Source organism: Stegodyphus dumicola, chromosome 7 (assembly GCF_044657685.1).
Source record: "Stegodyphus dumicola isolate Sdum_Otavi_A_Nest chromosome 7, ASM4465768v1".
NCBI classification, from domain to species: Eukaryota; Metazoa; Arthropoda; class Arachnida; order Araneae; family Eresidae; genus Stegodyphus; species Stegodyphus dumicola.
The window spans coordinates 25,745,993-25,769,134 of NC_140774.1; the positions used below are offsets into that span (position 1 = coordinate 25,745,993).

At 31.5% G+C, this 23,142-nt stretch overlaps 1 protein-coding gene across 1 annotated transcript in view; it reads right to left on the reverse strand.

Moving 5' to 3' along the window:
• LOC118187779 (uncharacterized) overlaps positions 1–22,833 on the reverse strand; it is a 65,603-nt gene extending 42,770 nt beyond the window's left edge. Inside the window, exons 1-3 of the mRNA XM_035358051.2 lie at positions 22,387–22,833; positions 6,132–6,206; positions 2,947–3,024 (exon numbers count right to left, since the gene is read on the reverse strand). Coding sequence (XP_035213942.1) covers positions 2,947–3,024; positions 6,132–6,206; positions 22,387–22,665 — 432 coding nt within the window. The 5' untranslated portion in view covers positions 22,666–22,833. The remainder of the gene's footprint in view (positions 1–2,946; positions 3,025–6,131; positions 6,207–22,386) is intronic.
• Positions 22,834–23,142: the final 309 nt, after the last annotated feature.

Here is a 23,142-nt window from a genome sequence, read left to right on the forward strand (position 1 = left end):
TAAAGGTTGCTGGTTCGCAAAGAGCAAAGCCATGGCATTTTTTTTTATATTTTACACACACACACACATATATATATATATATAAACACATGGGGAAATTAACTTATCAAAGACCCTTTCTGGTGAACACAGATTAGCTATTGATTGATGTTAATAATGCTTCAAACATCAACTATAGCTTTTTCTATATTAAGCACAATGAGTATTCTGAGATAAAAAACCGTTATATTCATGGAATGCTATTTAAAATATCAGATTGTTAACTGTTCATTTCTTGCACATGCACATATCTGTAACTGTTTGTTTCTCACAATGCAGAAACTTTTTAAATGAACAGTCTTGCCATGTTTCTTACAGAAGACAATTACCAAAATTTGCATTTCCACTCAGTTAAACTTAATATCTACATACCTGGCACTTTTCTCATAAAATATCTTACCTTATTTAGAGAGAAAATTCATAATTTAAAATGCATGTCTAGGGCTAATATTTGAAGATATATAGTCATCTTTTTGAACTACCTATGTATAGTAAATAAAATTTCTTGTTCTTCAGTCACGTTTAATGGGCTGTCAATAAATATACATTTTAATGCATTGCCAGCATATACAATTGCAATTTAAAAATAAATACAATAAAAAGTACTATATCAAATATTTAATATTACGCTACAAGAGAAAATTAAAGGATAACCTCAAAAAAGTGAAAGTTCATGTTTTACTAGATGATTACATACAAGTACTTTTTTGATCATCCACACCTTCAACAAAAAGCTGTGAAAAAGTATTCATGAGACAAAGCAGTATGTTATCAAAATACTTAACTAACAACTCCCGATATTGGGCAAAATTGGCATCACCGGTATGCAGGCAGAACACCTCTTTTGGGGAAAGGCGGCAATGCCAAAAAGTAAGCTTGTTAAAATTTATGCAATTTGCCGATTTCTCTCTTTTTTAAGAAAAACGGATCACTGTGCACAATGATCCGTGAACAACAGACCACAAAAAGAAGGAATTTTTGAAAACGGTATTGATGTTTCTTGCTTCTTTGTTTCTGTTGACTGGCTGCTCTTACATAAAGCTCTATGTGAGACAATGTCATAATGGAAGACACCTTGAAGATTATTCAGTTCTGGGCACTTTGTTTCAACTTCTACTTTTAAAACTGCCATTTAGGAACAATATTTTTCTGAATTTATTGCCTGGACATGGTGGCAGCAATTGCAGCCCCTCTCAGTTTTACTAAAAGAGGTTCTTTTGGCTCACCCTATGATCTTTTTAAACATTATTATGTAATATCCACTTCTCCTCTCTTTTCAAACAAGGAGCTTCTTTATTTTTTTTTCAAAAAAGAATCACATGCCAAAACTTAGGAAAACATATTACTCTGTTAAACAATGAGGTACCCATACTCATAGCAGATTACACACCCAGTTTTCTTCAAATGAACATGTACTCTACATTTTAGAATAGATATTCGATTTGATAGTTCCTAGACTGTATACCTTGTATTTTCATCAATAGTTTTTTTTTTTTTTTTTTTTTAATAGATCCTTGTTTACACAGGATGGTCATTCAGAGCAAGCATCATCTTTGAATTTTATACACTTAATCTTCTCAACCTACAAACCAAGCAAAAGACTATAATATGACAAAAATGAACTATTGCGTTCTCCATTCTTAGCACTGCACCAAAACAAAAATTATGCCACAACACATGACAGAATTTACACAACATGAGCAGAAAAGACCATATTTAAACCACTGTTCTTGTTCAATGTCACTGTGACCGCGGTAACAAAATAATTAGATGAAAATGCAAAAATGAAGACCTTTTAGAATGACCAAATAACATCATATTAATCAGCCAAGATTATAATATGATAATAAGATGTGCAGACGCAAGTTCAAAGAAAGTTCCTTTCACCAGGCGGTACAGATAACTACTTACAGTGCATGATGGATGATTATACCCCCCCCCAAAAAAAAAATTGCCAAGCCTATTGCAGTCACATCCAGAGTTTTAGCAACTCTCATAATAAGGTCAGAATCAGCTGCAAAAGAAGTCTTATAAACTAGGTTTTAGACACAACCCCACAAGGAGAAATCATATTAGCTGATCATGGTGATCAAGTGATGAGTCGTACCTCACCACTTTTTCATGCAGAAAAAATCCTTTTCTGATACTATTGTACATCAATACCTCAATGGCTCCGTACTGCTGAAACCACATATTTACCGAACAAGACAGGAATACTGCTTTACTAGAAACATCTTAAAAATCCATTTTTCAAGTCTTGATGGAAGAAGGTATGGTCCAATCAAATAATCTCAAACTATCTGTACCCAAACAATGATGATTAGAATGCTCTAGCAACTTGAAGATATAATGCTTATTGGCCCCGTTGCAACATGGCAATTTGTGCAATTCTCTGGTTTTTTCAAAGCAAAAAAATTGCTATGTACAATAAAAAAGAACAACTTGTGCAATGCCAAATTTATTATTATTATTATTATTATTATTATTATTATTGGTGAAAACAAATCACTGTGTAAATGAAAAGAATGATACAGTGCAGCATACCAAGTTGTGTGTAATGCCATGTTTCTGCACTTCACTGATGTTTATTGAAGCTAAAATAGATCATTATACACATGAGGAGAACAGTATACCAAAAAAGAAGTTTTTTTAGTGAAAGTTTCTTGCATTTTTAATGTTTTTGTTTAATGTCTATGTTAGAGAGAACGCCCAGTGCGTACAGTCATTTTTTAAAAATGGCTCTGTTTTCCCACTTTAACTTGGAGGAAAATTGGTCAGCAATGGCTAGGCGATTTTTCAGGAGATGGGTTGGATAATCAAAGAGTACCGATTGTTGTTTATCTGAATTTTTCTATTTAATTTATCAAAAATTACTGAAAAATTATACAAAACATTCAGAAACAATACCTTGTCCCTCTGCCTACACTTCCTTCGACGAGTGTCATCTGTATCGGATGGCGCATGATCAATCGCCCAATAAGAACCCTATAATAAATACAAACAGAAATAATTAAAACTTGAAGTCACATAAATTATATATGTAAAACTTTCAATCACAATAAACATTAAAATGCAGTAAACCAATAAGAATTCAATTAGTATTTAAAGTATATAGTTTATATTATGCTAATTCAAACTCAGCTATTTATAGGGAAAAATTGGACATAAAAACAAACTATTTTCTCTGAAAGTTTTATCAAGCATAAAAAAAGGTTAGCTTTTCTGTTCTTAGGTACATACTTCTAATTATGCTTCTTAAGATGCAGATTTTATAACAGAAAGCAAAAGCACGAGTTTCAAATTTTCACATGCAAAAAATTACAAACTTCAGAGCTTTCTAGGATATGCTTATAAATTTGCTCACTCTGATTATCTGCACTGCGATCAAAAAGCTATGAATTCAAATTAGAAGCTATGAATTAAGAAAGAAAGCTATGAATTAAAATTAGAAGGAAAATGAATCACATTACACTTTATGTATACAGAAAACTAATGCTGAACTAATATTTTGCCGAAGATTATAAAAACTGCATGCTTCATGATGATTCTGTCATGACTTTTCGATAAAAGCACACATAATCAGAAAAAAATCATAAATCACAATCGTAAAAAAAAAAAAATAATAATAACATAATTATTAGCCTAAAATAAATCATTCAAGAGATATTCAGTTAAATATTTTTAAACATTCTATGTAAATAAGTACAGTCAAAAGTCTTTAATCCGGAGCTCAAAGCTAGAATTTTTCTGCGCATGCGTTCACGCATGCGCAAAATCTTTACGTATGCGCATATGCATCTACGCATGCACATAATACGTTTACGTATGCACGTTTAATGTACAATGGACAGTATAAGCTAAGCTAAAATTATCTAATTATCTATTTCAGTTAATGTTGCAGATTGCGTTGTTCCTTAATCTTCTAATTGGATCCGGCTTATTATTTTTTGCAGACTGTTAGATAAATTTTATAAAAGTAAGCTTGAACTTTCGATTATGTCAAAAAGAATTTCCAATTCTGGAGCTACCAAAGGATCTACAAAGCGAAAGCATGTTCCAATATCCATCAAACAAAAAGTGGAATTGCTGCAAAAAATGGATAAAGACATATCCTTTGATTCTCTAATCATTTCAAAATATGTTCATCAATTTCACGCTGGGGGGGGGGCGATGCGACGAGCAATTATCTAGAAGTTGATCTGTCAGCACTATCCTTATTTTCAAGGCAGATGTTTTTATTTTATTGGCTTATAATTTCTTACTAAATGTAGTATTTCATCTCGATGTACTCTGTCTTTGATATGATTTAAGTCAAATTCCTCGTCATTATAAATATCACGTATACACATCAGATAGTTTTCTGGTTGCAATTTTCTAATTTTGACTATGTGTAATGTATGCTTTATGCATGCGCACGTTGAAAGAAATGTTTAATAAAGTAAACAAATAAATATAAAGCTTTTTTTTTTTTTTTTTTTGTAAATTTTGATTATCATAATTGCTTTTTATTGATGCTAAAACAAAGTTTAAAGTTTATAAAATTAAACATTTAGCAATAGTAGCAATAAAAGCTCCCTGAGATAATATGTTGTGCAGACATTGAAGACAATAAAAAGGTTTCAAACTTAACCAATTTATTAACAATATAATAAAGAATAAAAACACAGAAAATAAATTTAAACAATATCAGAGTCTTAGGAAAAATATAATATAACATTAATTCATCAAATAATATTTTTACTTGGGCTCCAAAAACACTGGCATTCGATACAAACAAAAATGTCCTAAACAGCAATTATGCGGCCTCAAAATGAAATTGGCTACACATTCAAAAAGTCCATGATCAATGGTCAAGAAAACAGCTGAAATTTAAATCAAGTTCTTGAAAGCACTTAAAACCGGCCTAACTCCATTTGCATTAGTTGAACACGAGGAATCGCCACTAACGTATTTTAAATGCCACCTTCATAAAGAACATGGATGCCACCCACAGCAGTCACTCACATGGTAGCCGCTGGAACCAAGGATCTTATTCTGGAACAATCATCTTGTGGATATGAACCAAGGAACTTATTCTGGAACAATCATCTTGTATACAGGAACCAAGGAACTTATTCTGAAACAATCATCTTGTATACAGGAACCAAGGAACTTATTCTGAAACAATCATCTTGTATACAGGAACCAAGGAACTTATTCACCGGCCTGCACGCATCCTTCTGAAAGGGCTGGAAACCACACACCCAAGTGCCGGGAAAGCAGAAACTAGAAGGGCTGAGCCATCCATCCATCCATGTTGATATTGCCGGTGTGCAGCGAGTAAATGCCGCTTTACCGGCTCCTGATAAGTGATGGTACCTGGAAGTTGTCGGTCCTGAAGGGTGGCGGTGGAACTGAAGGGGCTGAGCCAGAGCGACGCGAGATACTTATAGCAGAAATAGGCATGACGTTATCTCGTGGCAACCAATCAGCTATCGGCACGAATCGGCTTTCCAGATGACATAACATCACATTTCGTTTCTGCATCTTAATTAGGCTGAAACAGTACGTTCTCAACGCAAACAGTGGCAGTAAGAAAAAGAAGTAGAAGTAACTACTATATTACATTAAAATAAGAACTAAACTAAATAAACATTTCAAGGAGGAGAGATGATGCAGTAAAAGGTTTACAATAAGTTATATTTTCCAACATTTATTTCATAAATTACAGTTTCATATTTTTAATTTTATAATTTCTGCATGCCATCTTACCAGATTTAAACTGATTATCTATAACCCAGAAAAACCAATAATCTGGAATCACTAAAGTCCCGACGAGTCCGGATTAAAGACTTTTGACTGTATATACATATCCCTGTATCATATTATGAAATTGAAATGATACAATCTACAATAACATTTTAAAAGAAATCCAAGTACATATACAATTTTATTGAGTTCTGTAAGTGGAAAAACAATCTTCTAATACAAAAATTTTAGAGTACAGATTAAAGAAATTAAAATGCACAGTTTATAAACTTTTCATTAAACACTTTGTAATTTTTGTCTAACTAAAAGAAAATATATGAAATCATATCTTAAAATAAAGTTACCTTTCCAGGATCATCTTTTGGACGAGGAACTTTCCGGAAGTACTTATTCAGAGATAAGTTATGCCGTATGGAGTTCTAAAAATATAAGTACATTTAGAAGATATAAATTTTTAGTTTAAATCATTATAAAGTTTACTTTGAAACAAAGCATTTAAAAAGCCAATAGAACTCTTCCAATATTCATTAATACATAATTGAGCTAATTCATGTTCTAATATAAAAATGCAGCTAAAGTTTTGAATCACTCATTTTCTTTGTTATACAGTGGATCCCAAAATTGTTCATACACTTATAAGTTTCAGTGGAATACTGCTTTATTCATTAATAAAAATCAATATCCGAGAATGAGAATTTTTCATTTCTCTTAGCAAATGCATACTAACTGCATAGAATGCATAGAATGTAAAATGCATACTAACTTAAGATAGCTAACTACTGGCTTTTAGGTTAACTAATGCTAAATTGGCAGCAAGCAGCAAAACCGAGCCAAGAAATATCAGTATAAACTGAAAGGCATCAAACACTGACTAGGGAGCTAGTTTCAAACTTGCAGCATAAACATCGGAACTAAGTTCGCTACTACTCTTTTTGAACACACAGCTTAAATAGTACTGCTTTTGAAAAATGTTTAAATTTACATACTATGTCATTACAAAATTTACATTCCGGAAAGAAACTGAAATCAGGAGGGAAAGGAAACTAAAAATAATTGGTTAGAATAAAATAAATCCTTACAGAACACTTCAAAGAAATCTGCACATATTAGTAAATATTGTAGCATTTCTGAAAATTAGTACTTTGTAGGATAGGATATCTTGCAGCACGTATGACAGCTTTTAAATGTCTTAAACATAGAGTTCACCAGTTGTTGTTATTGTTTTTTTTGGGGGGGGGAGGGATATCTTGTATCAATGTTCCTCCATTCTTCCATCACTACAGTTTTCATTTTGGTTTTTAGTTTTGTTACATCTTTGTACTCCAACCATTAATAATATCCAAATATGTTCTATTAGGTTTAAATCTGGTGACTGAAGCCCTATTTTCAGAACTTGTGGACAATTATAGACACACTAAAGATGAATGTTACAGGCTGTGTGCTCAGGATTGTTATCCTAATAAATAGAGTTGTCTGTCTCCAAATACCCAAATTTTGGGTGGATAATTTTAAATTATCTTTTAAATATTTAAAAAAAGAGCATGGTTCATGACACAATCAATAAATACTAAATGCTGACATGCAACCCCACACAAGGGCACCTCCAACACCATGCTTTACTGTTCCAACTAAGGTCCTGGGATTGAGTTCCTTATTTTTTCTTCTTCATACAATTATACACACATTGGAAACCAAAATGTTTAAATTGCTTTCACTTGTAAATAAGATATGGTTCCAACACCTTCGGACTTATTTACCATTGATTTTACAACGGAAAGCCTAATTTTTGCACTTTCAAAAATTTTTTTTCGAGCAGAGCGGCCACGTAACCCACTTTATCTGAGTACTTGTTGAATAGTTTCAGGTGAAACTGAAGAATATTTTCCAGTAAATTCCGTAGAAATTTGTACAGCACTCAAAAGTTAATTTTTCACAGCATTCCTAACTATAAATCTGATCATGTTGAGTGAACTTTGTTGGACCTCCATCTAATGTCAAATGTTCCATCTAATTTTGTTTTTTAAAGCATTTTATCATATAATCCACCACAGAATGGTAAAATTTACTAATGTAGGGATATCACTAACTGATTTTCAACCTTTATGATGAAACAAACAATTTTCAAATGCTATTAATTGTTACCTTATGACTATGACCCATTTTAAAACATTAAATAAAATATAATGAAGTAAACAAGCAAAGAATAAAAACAAAATTTTTTTTTAATGTAACCAAAATGCAAGAAAGTAGCAGAAGATAATTTTATTGACGAAATTTTACGAAAATGTGTAGGTGTACGATCACTTTTGTGCCCTGTTTTATTTATGCTTCCTTACATTTTCTATTTCAGAAAAAGAAAATAAGTCAATATGTAAACAAACAAAAAAAGTTTCATTTTATTCAAAATCTCATGGAGATGATATGAAAAAATACTGGTCTTTATATTCAAATTCAATTCCAGGCTACAGTCATTTTTTGACAAATTATTGAAGTGTACAAACCCTTTTGAGAGCCACTGTATGTACAGCTTGGTGAGAAAATTCTAAAACGTATATAATGCAAGCATGTTATTTTGAACATTTTGACTATTTTAAAAAAGAACACCACATTTTAACATATATAAACAGTATATCACAGAGAATAAATTTATAAAAAGCACTCAAAACTTTAACAATTAAAATATAAGCATTATTTCAAGCTCTAGCAAAAATCACAACTTTTGAGACATACAAGTGACATATAAGAGATAGCCATAACTCACAAGCCACATGCAGCTTTCAGAGGCAAGTGGTGGGGTGGGCTCTTATGCAAATAAAATAGGTACTTGGGGTGTTATTGCAACCACCTTAGCAGAGTTACAATAAATAACGATACTTTATGAATCTTTTAAAAAAAGGTCACAAAAAACCCAGCTTGCAGCTGATAAGCAATTTTTACCTTTTCATCTCTAAAAAATCTTCAGATTGGGCCAAGATGGTTGCGTTAATACGTAAATACCGTAAAATATATATATGAAACATGGCAATCTAAAACTGTCCAAAAAAGTACTGTGATTTTGATTAGATAAGCCATAATGGCTTATATGTATTCAAAAATTGAAAATTAAGGTGTGTTGCATATCTGCAAGGGCAGAATATCTGAGGGAATTATTTTTTTCTCTGCTGTTAAAATTCCCTAATTTAAATCATAAGTTATGGTACAAGTGAAATGGTCCATTTAATGGAGAATGTAGAAGAATCCACAGTGACAATTTAGCTTGATAGGTACAACAGCTCACATTGCGCTAAGGCAGTACAACAAGTTTGAAGTCATGTGAAATTCATCTAACTACAATAAGGGTATGCTCCGTGTAAAGATACCTAAATGCATTTACTTTCTGCTGAATTACATGGTTTTGTCTATATTTTTGAATGACCATCTTCTTTTTAACAGGAACTTTTATTTCAGTTCAAGTTCTTACACATGTCTCAAACTTTGTGGCTTGTTCATCGCTTATTAGTTGCAGTGCTTTACTTTATCATTTGTGCTTATTATTATTATGATAATAGCTCCTACTGAAAGAAAAAGTTATACGGCTGCTTTTAAACTTTCGGCAGAGAAGAAAACAAAAGGAATTGAAAATCAAGCTGCGGTTAGAGAATTTCAAGTTAACAAAACATGCATTTGGCAGTGGAAGTCCAAACAAGAATTGGAGAAAATGCTTACGAATAAAAGATCTTGTCAGACTGGCATCATAACCTGGCTTATTTTGGAAGACAATTTAGAATAATAGATTATAAACAGACAAAAAGGGGGATTAATAGTGTCAACAGTTAAGATTTTGCCTTCAAGCAAAATTTAATTGCTCAACAAATGGGCACTAAAAGCTGTGCTGAAGACTGGTGTTTCAAGTTCATGAAATGGAAGACGTTTTTATCAGGACCAGAGCAACAGTTGGACAGAAGCTTTCCATGGATTAGTTTTAAAAAAATAGCTTTTATAGAGTACAATCTTAAGAAAATGAAAGATCATAAATTGAATAGAGGGCAAAAAATATGGATAAGCGCCCATTACTTTTGACTGTGCTCTGAACTGTTCATTCAACAGGTGAAAAAGATATTTCTGTGTTAAGAATCAAGCATGAAAAGACTTTTTCTTGAGTTTTGGGTTGTGCCGCAGTGGAGAGAAGCTAACCCCTTTAATAATTTTCAAAAGAAAAACAGTTCTCAAAGGAAACTTTCCTAAAGGTGTGATTACTTGCATCACCTAAAAAAGATGGATGTGTGAAGAAGTGTTGTTATGGCTGAGGCTGAGAGAAATTTATTAAGAAATGAAAGGTGCTTTTTACCAGCCTCAGGAACTCATTGTTCTGAATTCAACTTAATCCCATTTAGTGGATATGGTAATCCAAAGCAAAAAAAAACTTCGCACCAAGTTTGTTTGATACCTCAATGATATCAAGCATGCTTACAAGAATTTTACAGCCACTGGTTCTAATCATCAATCGAAGTTTCAAGTACGAATTATGAAAGCAGTGGCAGGAATGGATATGAAGCAGATTTCATTCCTTCACATATTCCAAATGGATGAGAACATCTTTGCATGAGGAAGTTGCTTTATGAGGGTCAATAAAGCATAGCAATCAATGTCAGCTGATATGATTGTATTAGCTTTCTTTAAATAAAAAAATCATCCGAAAAAAATTAAATGAAGATTGCAACATTGAAAGAACTGATTTAGAACACAGTGATAAAAATGACCTTGATGGCCATTTGTTCAGTTCATTTAATTCTGACACTGATGAGTCAGATTGTGAAGGTTTTGTACTAACAGTACTCAGTTTTGTACCAAGTTTATTTAAATTGTAAAATTCTGTATGATTAACTAATTTATGCATTCTTTTTCATAATATGGTAACTTATGGTGATAAACAAAGTTTCTCAAATTCGTAAAAATAGTGTCAATTAGAAATCAGTGGAGTTTGTTTTTGGCCAAGTTCAAGGTAAGATGTTTATTTTTTTTTTTTTTTTTTTTTCATTTATATATTCCTATTTATAGTTATGTAATAAAATGTCATCAACGATGATTACATCAATATAGAAAAGAATTACTGAATAAATGGGTATTAAGTTCTATGTTTTGGTATGCTTTTGCTGCAGCGTAAACGGCAGTGCAGCTTATCCAATATTCTTCTTATACGATAATTGCTAGCAGTGTATACGCTAGTAGGGCTTATCTACCCAAATTACAATAATTAATCTATTTCATTTCTTTTTAAAAAATTATGAATCCAATATAGGTGAATTAGACCTCTTAGAAAAAAACTTAATCTGTGTGCTGGGAATCTAGCTAAAAATGACTTGTCTCATTTCAAGAGGTTAAATTCAAAACCCTCAGTAAATGAAAAGAAGCTTAAGAATTATGAAGATGGCTTGGAAAAACAGCATTTTGAGTTCAAATGCAGATTTCAGTGCCATTCAAATAGAACTGGATATTTTTACCATGGATTTCAATGTAAATTGTGAAGCAGTGAGGTCATATTTGCAGCTCAAATTAATTGATTTGAAATCTAACAATCATCTCAAGCAGTCGTTTCTAAATATGCCAAAGTTTGAGTTTTACAAATCATTATCGAAAGTAAGTTTCCCAAGCTTAATATCTCATGCTCAGATAATCAGTGCTATGTTTGCTTCATCTTATATATGTAAACAAGTGTTTTCAACTATAAACCTTAGAAAGAATTATTTCAGAAGTAGACTGACAAATAAGCATTTAGCCTCGTTCCTTAGAATCCGTACATCTCACTTCGAACCTCAACATAACGAACTTTTAAAAATGAAATCGCAATTTCATTCATCTCATTAATATATTTAACTTGTAATACTCGTATATTGTTTTTAAAATCTTAGAAAAACTTATCTTGGCCTGAAAAACGTTTTTCTTTCGATTTTTGACCCGCTACCGAAAAGGTTTGCCTATCCGTGACCTAGTACATTGCTTTCAAATTAGATAATCAATAATGCTCCACCCTATATAATACATTCCTCTTTAATGATAGCTAATTTATTGAGAATTATAAAAAGTACACTCTTAATAAATTTTTATAACTACTTTGTTATTGAAAACTTAAGATTCAAAGTATTAATAAGTACACATTACTTAACTGATTGATGACACTAAGCAGGTGCACGAAGTTTCTATGAATGTTTATAATACAGAGCTATTTCAAATTGCCAAAACTCTTGTAAATATCAGTTTATCAAAATGAAACATATTTGCAAATACTGTTCAGGGCATACATGTATGACTTTTGACAAAGCACTTAACAGTATTGCAGAGGAAAATATAGTACAATGAATGGGAAGTGGAGGAAAAGTCAGTATACTATGAGTTTCATGTAAAAACAGAAGTGTGTTATAAGCTGAATTAATTCACAAAACAACATCATAGTTGTGTATAGTGTCCCAGTCAGCATTTGAAATAAAGTGGCCAGAAACACATGCTGTTAAAGTTTATGCATTCTTTCTGCATTCATTTCCAAACTTGCGTAAAAGAATACTCTTTTCACTCTTCCTGTAACTAATAATCCATTAATATTTGTACATTAATAACAAAATGAATCAGCAGTAAAAGAAAGATGCAAGCTTTTTAGATTAGAATTTGCAAACTTCTGGATCACTATCAATACTGTAAATACACAGAATTGTACACATAATCGAAGCTATCCTATGACCAAATAGTATAAGAAAGTAACATAGAACTGTTCTAAAAATAACCTACAGTTGCATGCAATTAGAAATTTGCATTATTACTTTACATGGAAAAGAGTATTCACCTTTTTTAGCTGACAAAAATAAAGCTGTTCCCCCCCCCAAAACTGGTGATTTTTTTTTTAAGTAATAAAAATTGTTTGTTTAAGGGCTAAAAATATCCATTTTTATGCTAGCAAGCTACGAGTTACAGTTCTGTTATTTGGTTTAAAATATTTGATAATTAGCTGTTTTATTTGCAGAAGATTTACAGGCAAATAATTTTTTGAATGCAGAAATTATTCTCATAATCATTTCAGAAGTTTGTAAAAGTGGTAAAAAAATTATATCCACCATCAAAAAGAAAAAAAAAACCAACAAGTTCATCATTTTTATTTGTTTGATCAACACAACAAAATCAAAAAGAGCTATTTTGCCCCAGGAGGGAAAACTTCATGAAGGACATTCTAAGGTAACCCAGTTCATGTTACACGTGCAGAAAAACCAAACAGCCTGTCCTTTGAATAAGAATAAAAAACAGGTTTAACTACTAGCACCATTTGTACTTTTTTCTAACTGTATGTAAGTTTTATCTTTGGAAATGCAGTTTCTTCCTTATATATATATCATTTTAGAATGAAGATGAAATACTAAAATTGAGTTTCTTTTTCTCTTTTTTTTTTTTTTAACTTTCTACTTCAGCTTATTTTTTTTATGATATAGCAGATTCATTATTCTCTGAATTCTGATTCTGATTTATATATAATAAGATAAAGTTCTGATTTATATATAATATACTGTTTTTAATTTAAAATATGAACATAAAATGTTCTGCCATGGATCCTTGAGTATACAAGGGTTTCCATGAGTGACTTGCAAATATAGTATATAACTGACAACACCACAATAGTTAACCAGAAACAGATAATTCAATAATCCCCCCCCCGTCTGAACCATTTGTGCATATATTTCTAGTATTTAAATTTAAAAAAAAACTTTTACTCAGACTGTCTTTTAAGACTTAGTTGATAAAATATTTTTTATATTTTTCTTTCCATAATCAACTAATGATAATTATTTAAAACTTGCTTGCCAGAATAGAAATAGCAATCTCATCAGCTATTTTGGGTCGCATTTTCTTGGAGCCAATATCTTTTAACCTTTGATACATTCACAACAAGTCATGTAAGCTGTACTTACTTGTCATTATAAATTAAATGATTAGCTGTTAAAGTGAACAAAAAGCAATATGTGAAACTGATGTACTGAAAAATATGAAAAAAAAATGCAAATGTATGTTTCTAATCATGTCCTTTTATAGACAAAAAATTACAGCAAATTATTTCCAAAATATCACTAGAGATGCTTTGTCACTTAAAATAATTCTTCCCAAGAAAGTGTGAACTGGAATAACCAATAAGCATTGAACTGGCAAATAAAATGGAGAGAGCAACACCAGTACAAAATTTTAAACTATAAAACTGTAATTTAGGATTAGTATAGATTTTAAAACAAACCCTACTTATTTCGAGGGTGATATGAAGTGATTCAAAAGCAAAAACGTTTTTTCTTCTGAAAAGGAGTGAGCGAAGTTCCTGTTCTTCAAAAACAAAAAATGGAAGATAAAAAAGGAAATTTATAGACAAATCAATATGCTAGCAGAGAAATACATATTATCTTTTTTTGGATTACTTTTCAAGTGAAATGAGGGAAAGGAAAAAAAAGGGTATTCAATTTCATAAAACAATCTTAACCAAATATTCAAGATATGGGGGGAAAAAAATTCCTAGAATGCCCTTCTGTAAGTTTCTATTCGAAGGCCTTTTCAAAAAATGTTCCTTGCAGACATGAGCTATCATATTCTAATGGAGTCTTTAAAAAAAATTGAGTTCCTAAAAAAAATATTCTGCATTGAAACAAGCATCTAAAATAGCCTTCTCTATATTGTGGTGAAGATCTGTCGATTTTCATTCAAAAATAATGCACGTTATTGAAACTTTAATTTTCATATTTTCCTCATCTTAAATGCTTATATAACTATTTATTTCTATTATATTTTATAATAAAGCTAAATTCTCTGAGGATCTCCCATCTCTATTACTAACCCCTCAAGAATAGTTTTGGCTAACTCGTGTATTTTAAGTACCTCCTTACAATACAGATACTAGTCTACGATTGCAAACATCCATGCCTTCTCAAAAAAATTAAATCTCATCTCATTGGTACAACAGTCCCCATTACTAACTACTATAGTGGTTGAGCAGCCTAACATTATGCTAACACAGTATGGTTGTGAAATAGATGTAAAGCATCACAATCCTCACTAATTAGAAGTCTCATCAGAGGAAGAAACAATAACCATAAAAAACAGAAATATTACAAGCTTACTGACCATAAGATTTTATGTATTAAAAACTCAATCATGAATGAGGTCCTTAACTCATAACAAACACAACTCGACTAAGCCATTTAGGAACAGCTTCAGTATAGGACCCGATTGGCGATTTTTTGGCTTGGCGACCAAAAATGTCGCCAAGCCATAAAAAAGCCGTTAAAATTGAAAACACAAGTTAGAAAGAAGTTTTAACCAGAAAAAATTTTAGAATATATGTTTAAACAGCAAATTTGAAGGTACATAAGTAAGTCGGGGCACATTTTAAGTAGTAATATTGAAAATACAAGTTTAGCCTTGTAAAAGCAGTTAAAATTGAAAATAGATGTTAGAATACACATTTTAACAAGAAAAATTTTAAATACAAATTTAGAATATATATTTAAACAGTGAAACTGAAAATAACTAAATAATGATATATTTTTAGCAGTTATACTGAAAATACAAATTACAAGCTGTAAAATTGAAAATAGGAGCTCAGAATACATGTTTAAATTAAAAATATGAAAATAGGAGATAAGAATGCATGTTTAAATTAAAAGTAAAGAAAAGTTTGAAAATACACGAGTACATTGAGGCATATTTTAAGCAGCAATATTGAAAATGCAAGTTTTAAGTTATAAAACTGAAAACAGGAATTCAGAATCCATGTTTAAATTAAAAATAAATGAAATGCTGGAAATTTAGTAAAGTTTACAAAATCATGGTAAATTTACAAAGAAATCCTATACTCTGCCCAATTTATGTCCCTTACAATTTCGAGAAATTTGTTGAATACATCAATATTTTGCTCCTTCAAAGAAAATGACACTTTCCAGTTTAAAACACGCGGGAATGCGACAGGGTTGCCAAAGTGGAGTATTCTAGAATTTACTGGGTTATCAGAAAAACAACCGTCCAAAAATCGCCAATGGGGTCCTATACTCAAGCTGTACCGCCATTTATTCGGATTCACTGCATGGCAGAATTTAGGAAGAACAGAGATTCCTTTGGGTGGCAAAGAGTCTTGTGATTATTTGACAACAATACAAAGCCTCATCAGTACATTATCTAAAGATATGGAATGAAAATACAACCATTATGTGGTCAATTTAATCACCATATTTTATGAACATCAAAATTCTTCAGTTATTAATAAATGAATGTAAAAGGTTTTGATTCAAAATATGTGATACTTTTTGACATAAGATTCTCAAATGATTTCCATATAAAAAATTTGGGGGGAGTGCAAAATCACCCACTGCTTGGTGCGTTTTTAACCCATCAGCACACGCGCTGGGGTAAAATCTACCCCACGTGTAGTCTTTTCTTAGAAACTAAGGTAAGGTCGTATGTGACCTTTCTAGTACTTCATGTACCTTTCAAGATCAGATCAAGGTTGGGAAGGGGTCGTCCAGAGGAATTTTTTCCATGTCCTTACGATTTTGTGTTTTCGGGGAAGGAATGTGCAATGGGATTGTAACTACCCCGCACGTGTACTAACGTTTCACTTTTAGGGAGACATTCATTGAGATGAGTGCATACGAGCAAGAACAGTAACGACTGCGGGCTCTTCTCGCTAGTGTTGAAACTGATAGCGAAATTGAAGATTCCGATTCTGAGTGCGATAATATTTCTGAAAGTGCTCACGAAACTGATTCTGACTGGTAATATGATGATTCACATGATTTAGGGAGCGTATCTTCTTTGACATCAGATAATTTTTATGTTTGAAAAAATGGAACAATTTGAAGTAAAAAATTACCCTAGAAAAACTTTCGGACACGGCCGCACAATATAGTGACACATTTACCTGGTATCAAGAAAAGCTTTAGAAATTTTTAAAATCCAATTGAGTGTTTATTGCAAATTTTTGATGAATAAATAATGGAAGATTTGGTAAAATCAACAAGCATTTACATTTCATCAATAAGAAACAAATTCTCTAGAAAACGTGATGCACAAGAGACAAACGTAGCTGAATTGAAGGCGTTGTCTTTCCTATTATATTGCGCTGGAGTGCTGAGAATAGCACTTCTCAAAGCAAAGATTTGTGGTCAGCTGACAGAAGCGGAATAACTGTTTTTCAAATAACAATGTCTATCAACCGATTCCACTTCCTGTTGAGGTGTATTAGGTTTGATGACATAAATTTACAAGCAGAGCGAAAGATGACGGCTAGACTTGCACTTATATTAGAAATGTTTTTGAAATATTTATCAAAAACATACGAAAAATATATTCTTTATTTGAAAATTGTACTATAGACGAAAAATTAGAACCCTTTCGAGAAAGATGTCAATTCAGACAATATATAAAACGTAAGCTCCCAAGATATGGAATAAACACTTTTGCTTTGTGCGATTCTCATACATTTTACGCATACAACCTAGAAATTTATACAGGTCAGCAGCCTGTCGGATTATATAGACATTTAAATGTGGCATTGGATGTTGTACAAGGGCTTATTGCACCCATAAGTGGCACTGAAAGAAATATAACTATGGACAATTTGAACATGAGCATTCCTTTGACCAATGAATTATTGAAAAAGCACAAATTGACGTGTTTTGGGACACTTCGAAAAGATAAGAGTAAAATTCCAGAAGAATTTCTGCCAAATAAAGCAGGCTTCTGTACTCTTTGCATTTTGTGTTTAGAGGTAAAGAATTAACTCTTACTTCATATGTTCCAAAAAAGAGTAAATCGGTTCTTGTTCTATCATCCATGCATGAGGATAATCAAATCGATCTATTGTCTAAAGAGCAGCTCAAGCTCGAAATGATAACTTTTTTGCAACTCTACAAAAGGTGATCTTTATACTGTTGATGAGTTATGTGGAACAGTCTGTTTCAAGAAAATGCCGCCGCTGGCCTCTAACGGTATTTCTCGAACTAATGAACATTGTAGGTATAAATGCTTTTACTATTCATCGATCAAATAATGACCGAGTAAATATGAACCGAAGAGCTTTTCTCAAAGATTTAGCATTAGAGCTTGTAAAAGAACATGTCCTAAAAAGGGGCTGCAATTCTATCTCTCTCAAAAAAAACTCAAAACTGGAGGTTGGCAGGAATAGAAGATGCAGCAGACCTTCACCCTAAGAAATTGTTTGTAAAAATATGTTGTCACACTATGTGAGGATTATTCAAAACGAGATTATTTGAATAATAAACTCAGATAGGAAGGGGGCGGCTATGTGTTATTTATATTTTGTAATATTCGTATTTAGAATCTATTCTTTGATATGGATAATTGTATGACGTTATATTGAGTTTTAAGGGAAAAAGCTAGTAAGAATGCAGTCTTTTCATATTCCTCTAGTGCTTTATCAAACCACTCTTTATAATAAACACTTATGTTTAAAAAATATGTACGTATGAAAACTGATTTTTCTAATATAAGAAATCATATATGTATCTTATATAAGTTAGTAATTTTGCATAAATTTCGATGGCTGATCTTTAGAATATGGTAATTGGTAGTTTGGCGACATTTTGGAGGCGATAAAGGTTACTACCTGGGACTTTGGTAATAATGTGAGCAGTACTCAGTTCCGATTACGCATTATTTTGTGTGAGGGAAATGAGAGATCATGGGATATGTCATGTGATATTAATGGACGAATTACGGTTCTTTAATTGGAAAAGGGGGGAATTTGGAAAAATATCTGTGGCTGTATATTATTTTGTATTAAGCTTCATTGTGTGTTGTGTGAAGTAGGGTTGAATAATTTTGGGATTGTATGGCGCTGTCTAAAGTGAATTCTAGATTTTTAAGGCGTTTATGTGATAATTCAAAAGAATTGGTTGAATGGTGCATGAGTGTAGGTTTAATTTGGTATACGTTTTAGTTGAAGTAAACGTGCATGGAAATAATTTAAATATTTGACACTAAGTATTTGTAATGCTTGCGGCATGAATTCGTTGGTGACGTTTATAATATAATAGATGATTTTGAGGTAAAAGTTTTGGATATTTTATTTATTTTATGTGTGGAAATGTTCATATTTGGAAAGGGTATATACTTTTTCGCGATCAGGTAATTTCATATATGTTCTTTTTTACCGGGTTTAAAGATTCAGAAAATTGTCATGTATTCTCGTGAAATTTTCCTAATTTATGAGAAAAAAGCAGTGTACATAGATATAGTGAAGAGTGTGCGCAATGCCATTTTTGTGTAATTCTGGGATGTTTTTTCAAGTAAAAATAAGTCGACGTGTACATGGTTTATGTGTATGTGTTATTTTGAAAATAGCGTAAGGAGTATGGTATTGTGCACTTTTTCCCAATTTTGCAGTGAATATTTGTCATGATTAAGCAGTTTTGTTAGATAAAATTTCTAGCATAAGTGTAATTCGGCTAGTAGATTGTTGGAAGAAGTGTTTAGTAGATAAAAAGAAAAGAAACATGTCTTTACTTCGTGAAGACAAAATGGCGACGGGGAAAAAAAAATAGAGGGTTGCTGTAGGAGAGTTGGTCGCCAAATTTTCGCCAAAAAATCGCCAAGTTACCATAATCTAAAGATCAACCATTTCAATTTTTATGGCTTACTTTAGGTAACCAGTATGGAAATGTTTGTATAACTTAAAGTAAGATTATCTCGAATTATAACTGGAAAAAACGTTTAACAGAATTCAGAAAGCTATTAGTCATTTATACATTCATTTAAAACAAAGAAAATGCATTTATTTATACGTTGAGGGGTTGAACTCTGAAAAGCAAACACTGGAGTAAAATTTGTCCCGCGCGTGTACTAAGGTAGCGCACTGATGCGCGTGTGCTGAAGGGTTAAAAATTGCACATACTTGGTATCCACGTACACATCGACCTACTTTTACTTAAAAAAACATCTCAGAATTGCACAAAAATGGCACTGCGCACTTCCTTTATCCATGTACACACTGACCTATTTTCACTTAAAAAGTTAGAGAAAATTGACAAAAATCCAATTCTTCTTACTCTTGTAAAAAGCGGCAAACGTCAATCAAATCAGTGGGAGATTCTGCACTTTAACCAAATTTTTAAATATTATTAGTAGCTGTCATTTCAAAACAAATCTTTTGATTTTTTTTCCAGATGTTATTTATCCCATGTTTAGGTCTTTTCCTTTGACATTTTATATTTTACTTTCAAGACTTTGTGCCACAAAGAACATCTATCATTATTATTTGCCAAAGTTGTCTCTAGACCTAACACATCTTGTATCTTACACAAATTAACCCAATGTTAGTAACCCTTTTTTTCAGCACAATTTTAATATTATATTCCTTTACTTATATTTATGCTTTATTCCAAAGTTAATTGATACATACTAATGTTTGTTCTCAGTTTTAATATAACTTTTTATTAGTTTTACATTTTTTAATTTAAGATCTGAAAATATGACTTGAAAACATGCTCAGTATAAACTTTATAATAACAGTATACAACTTTATACAACAATACAACTTTACATAACAATAATTAATTAATAATTAATTAACTAACTATTAATTTGTTTAAACCCAAATACAATACACCTACTTTATGTTATCTCAAAGCTAAATACATTAACAGTCTCATAAAATGTCTGTTCTAAGTTCTTTAATCCGTATAATTTTGTAAAAATCACACAACAAATTGCTATAAAATGAATTGTAAAGAAAGTTTCACACAAAATTCTGCTAAATTATCAAAACACCTTTCTCTTGACATTAATTAAATTCATAAATATAAAAATTAGGCAAGAAAGTCTTGCACTGCTCATTGTATTTCAATAATTCCTTCTAGTCAATTTCACATGCTCCATTTTACCTCTGCAGGACATGTAGCTTAACATATTTTTTTCAGATACCAGAATCTACCAACAGTTCTTACAAGCTTCAACTAAATAACCTATCATAAAACAAAGGTAAAGGAGGATTTGTATTATTTTTTTTAATCTAGCAAGTATAATTCATTATTAATCATACCATTATGGTAAGCTTAGTATACAGATCTTCTACTGTTAGCCAATGCTTAAATTGCGCGGAGCCCACCGGAGCCCGGCTCCGGTGCTTCTCAATTTTTAAGATAAATTACAATTTTAGATGGAGCGCACCGGAGCCCTAAATAAGATGAGCTCCGGTACTTCTTTTTATAAAACTGAATCACAATTTAAAGGGAACAAAATTACTAAATTTTGTTCCCTTTAAATTGCTATTGTTAAACTAATGTTTTAGTTTAACAATAAGCAGACCTTGCAATACTCTATTTCCCTAGAAATACGAACTCATGTGAAAATAGACGTTCAAGTAAAGTCCCCTCACTGGCATGTGGAAACCTTTCCCTCTAAGAAAAGCAATAAATTTGGGGGAGTTTGTTTAGGAGCACCTAAATTTCTCGCCATGCCATTGTATCTGGTGTATTGTTATCGATGCTTACAGTTAGTTATCCTCGCAGACAGTGACAGCGAGTACAATAAGAGGGAAATACTGAGATAAACTGCTCAAGCACATCCTATACATTGTCTTCCTACAGTATCCACTAATGGGGGGGGGAGGGTAACCAGCAACTTTACATTTAGGAGTCTGATTTAAGACTCGATTTAACCCCGACACCCATCTGCTTGATGGCTACAATTATATCAACAGAGAGCCGCGGTCAAAGAAAACATTCTCTCACCAAGATTCCCCTCATTTTTTATTTCCACCCACTCATACCCTCATTCTGTTTTGCCTTGAAATTTTCATCAGCTATACTTTAAGTATATTTAATTTTTGTGATGATAAAAGAACTTCCCCCCCCCCTACGATCAGAACTTAAATTGGGCCGGAACCCACCATATTTCTGTTCCGATGCTTCTTAGTTTTTGTAATAAATTATAATTCTAGCCAGAATGCACCTGAGCCCTGAATAAGAAGGCTGGCGCACTTCTTTTATGTAGTTAAATAACAATTTCAGTAGAAACTTTATCTCCAAAATTTTATTTTAACAATAAAATTATATTAAAAATCGCGTATTAAATATCAATTAATCTCTTTATATTTTATTTAATTTTAATTAATTACTTCAATCTTTAATTATTTCAATAAATAATAATTATCTAATAATTATCAATTAAATTATAAATAATTATATAATAATTATTGATTAAATACCAATTTATAAACATTAATTAAATAGCTATTAATTAATTTGGTAATAATTAACTATTTAATTTTAAAATTATTAAGAAGTTTAATAGTAATTTTATTTATTTATTTACTCTTGTTCCTCTCTGCTGACGGTCTTCCATAGGGCTCCGGCACTTCTAATCTTAGAAATTAAGCCCTGCTGTTAGCTGTATATTTATTAAACTGTAAGTTACTTTTCAGTAATTTTAATGTCTTATATATATTTCTAAAATCAAATAACATATTTACAGGGTGTAATGTTCACGGTCATTATTTTGTTCAAAATCGGCTTTTATTAATGCTTAATCACTAGGTATTTTATTAATCAGGTATCTGAACTATAAATTCAAAATAAACAATCTTACTTTCCAGCCGTCACCAGCTTCTCGATAATATGGAAAATTTGAACATATCCAATTATAAATTTCATTTAAAGTCATTTTTTTGGAGGGTGAACTATTAATAGCGTAAGATATTAAAGTCGCATAGCTATAAGGAGGTTTTCCATCTTTCTGACGGCAGTTTCTGCTACTTTCACACGACACAACACTTCCATCAGGTGTATCTGAACCATTCAGAGACCCTCTAACATTGAGTCTAGGTAACCAGTCCATAGATGTCAAACTTCTGTCCAAATCACCCATGATATGAGGTAGAAATTTTAGTGTAAAGCTGCATTTTGAACTGAGTTTATTTTTGCTTTATAGCTTCGGTTAATACCGTTTAATATGTGAGCGGTAAACAGGACACTAACGCAACTGAAAGAGTTCATTGCGCAACTACAAATACATAACAACTTTCACGCCATGATAATTTTTCTGCACATCGAAAATATTATTTAGGTATAGGAGTTGTACGTTGCTGCTCATAATATTATAAATAATTATCAAGCTCAAGAACACTGAAGTGAAAATACTACAGAAAATGAAAAAATATCAAAAAACATTTTTTTTTTCAGTTTAGCTTCAGTTCTTTGATAGATACGTTTGTTTATAATCTATTATAAAAATAATAACTGTTTCTAATGCTTCTAATAAAACTGACGCTATATCACAAATGTATTTAAATTTAAAATAATAATACATATTTTTTTCATAGCTTATTATATTTAATTACATATG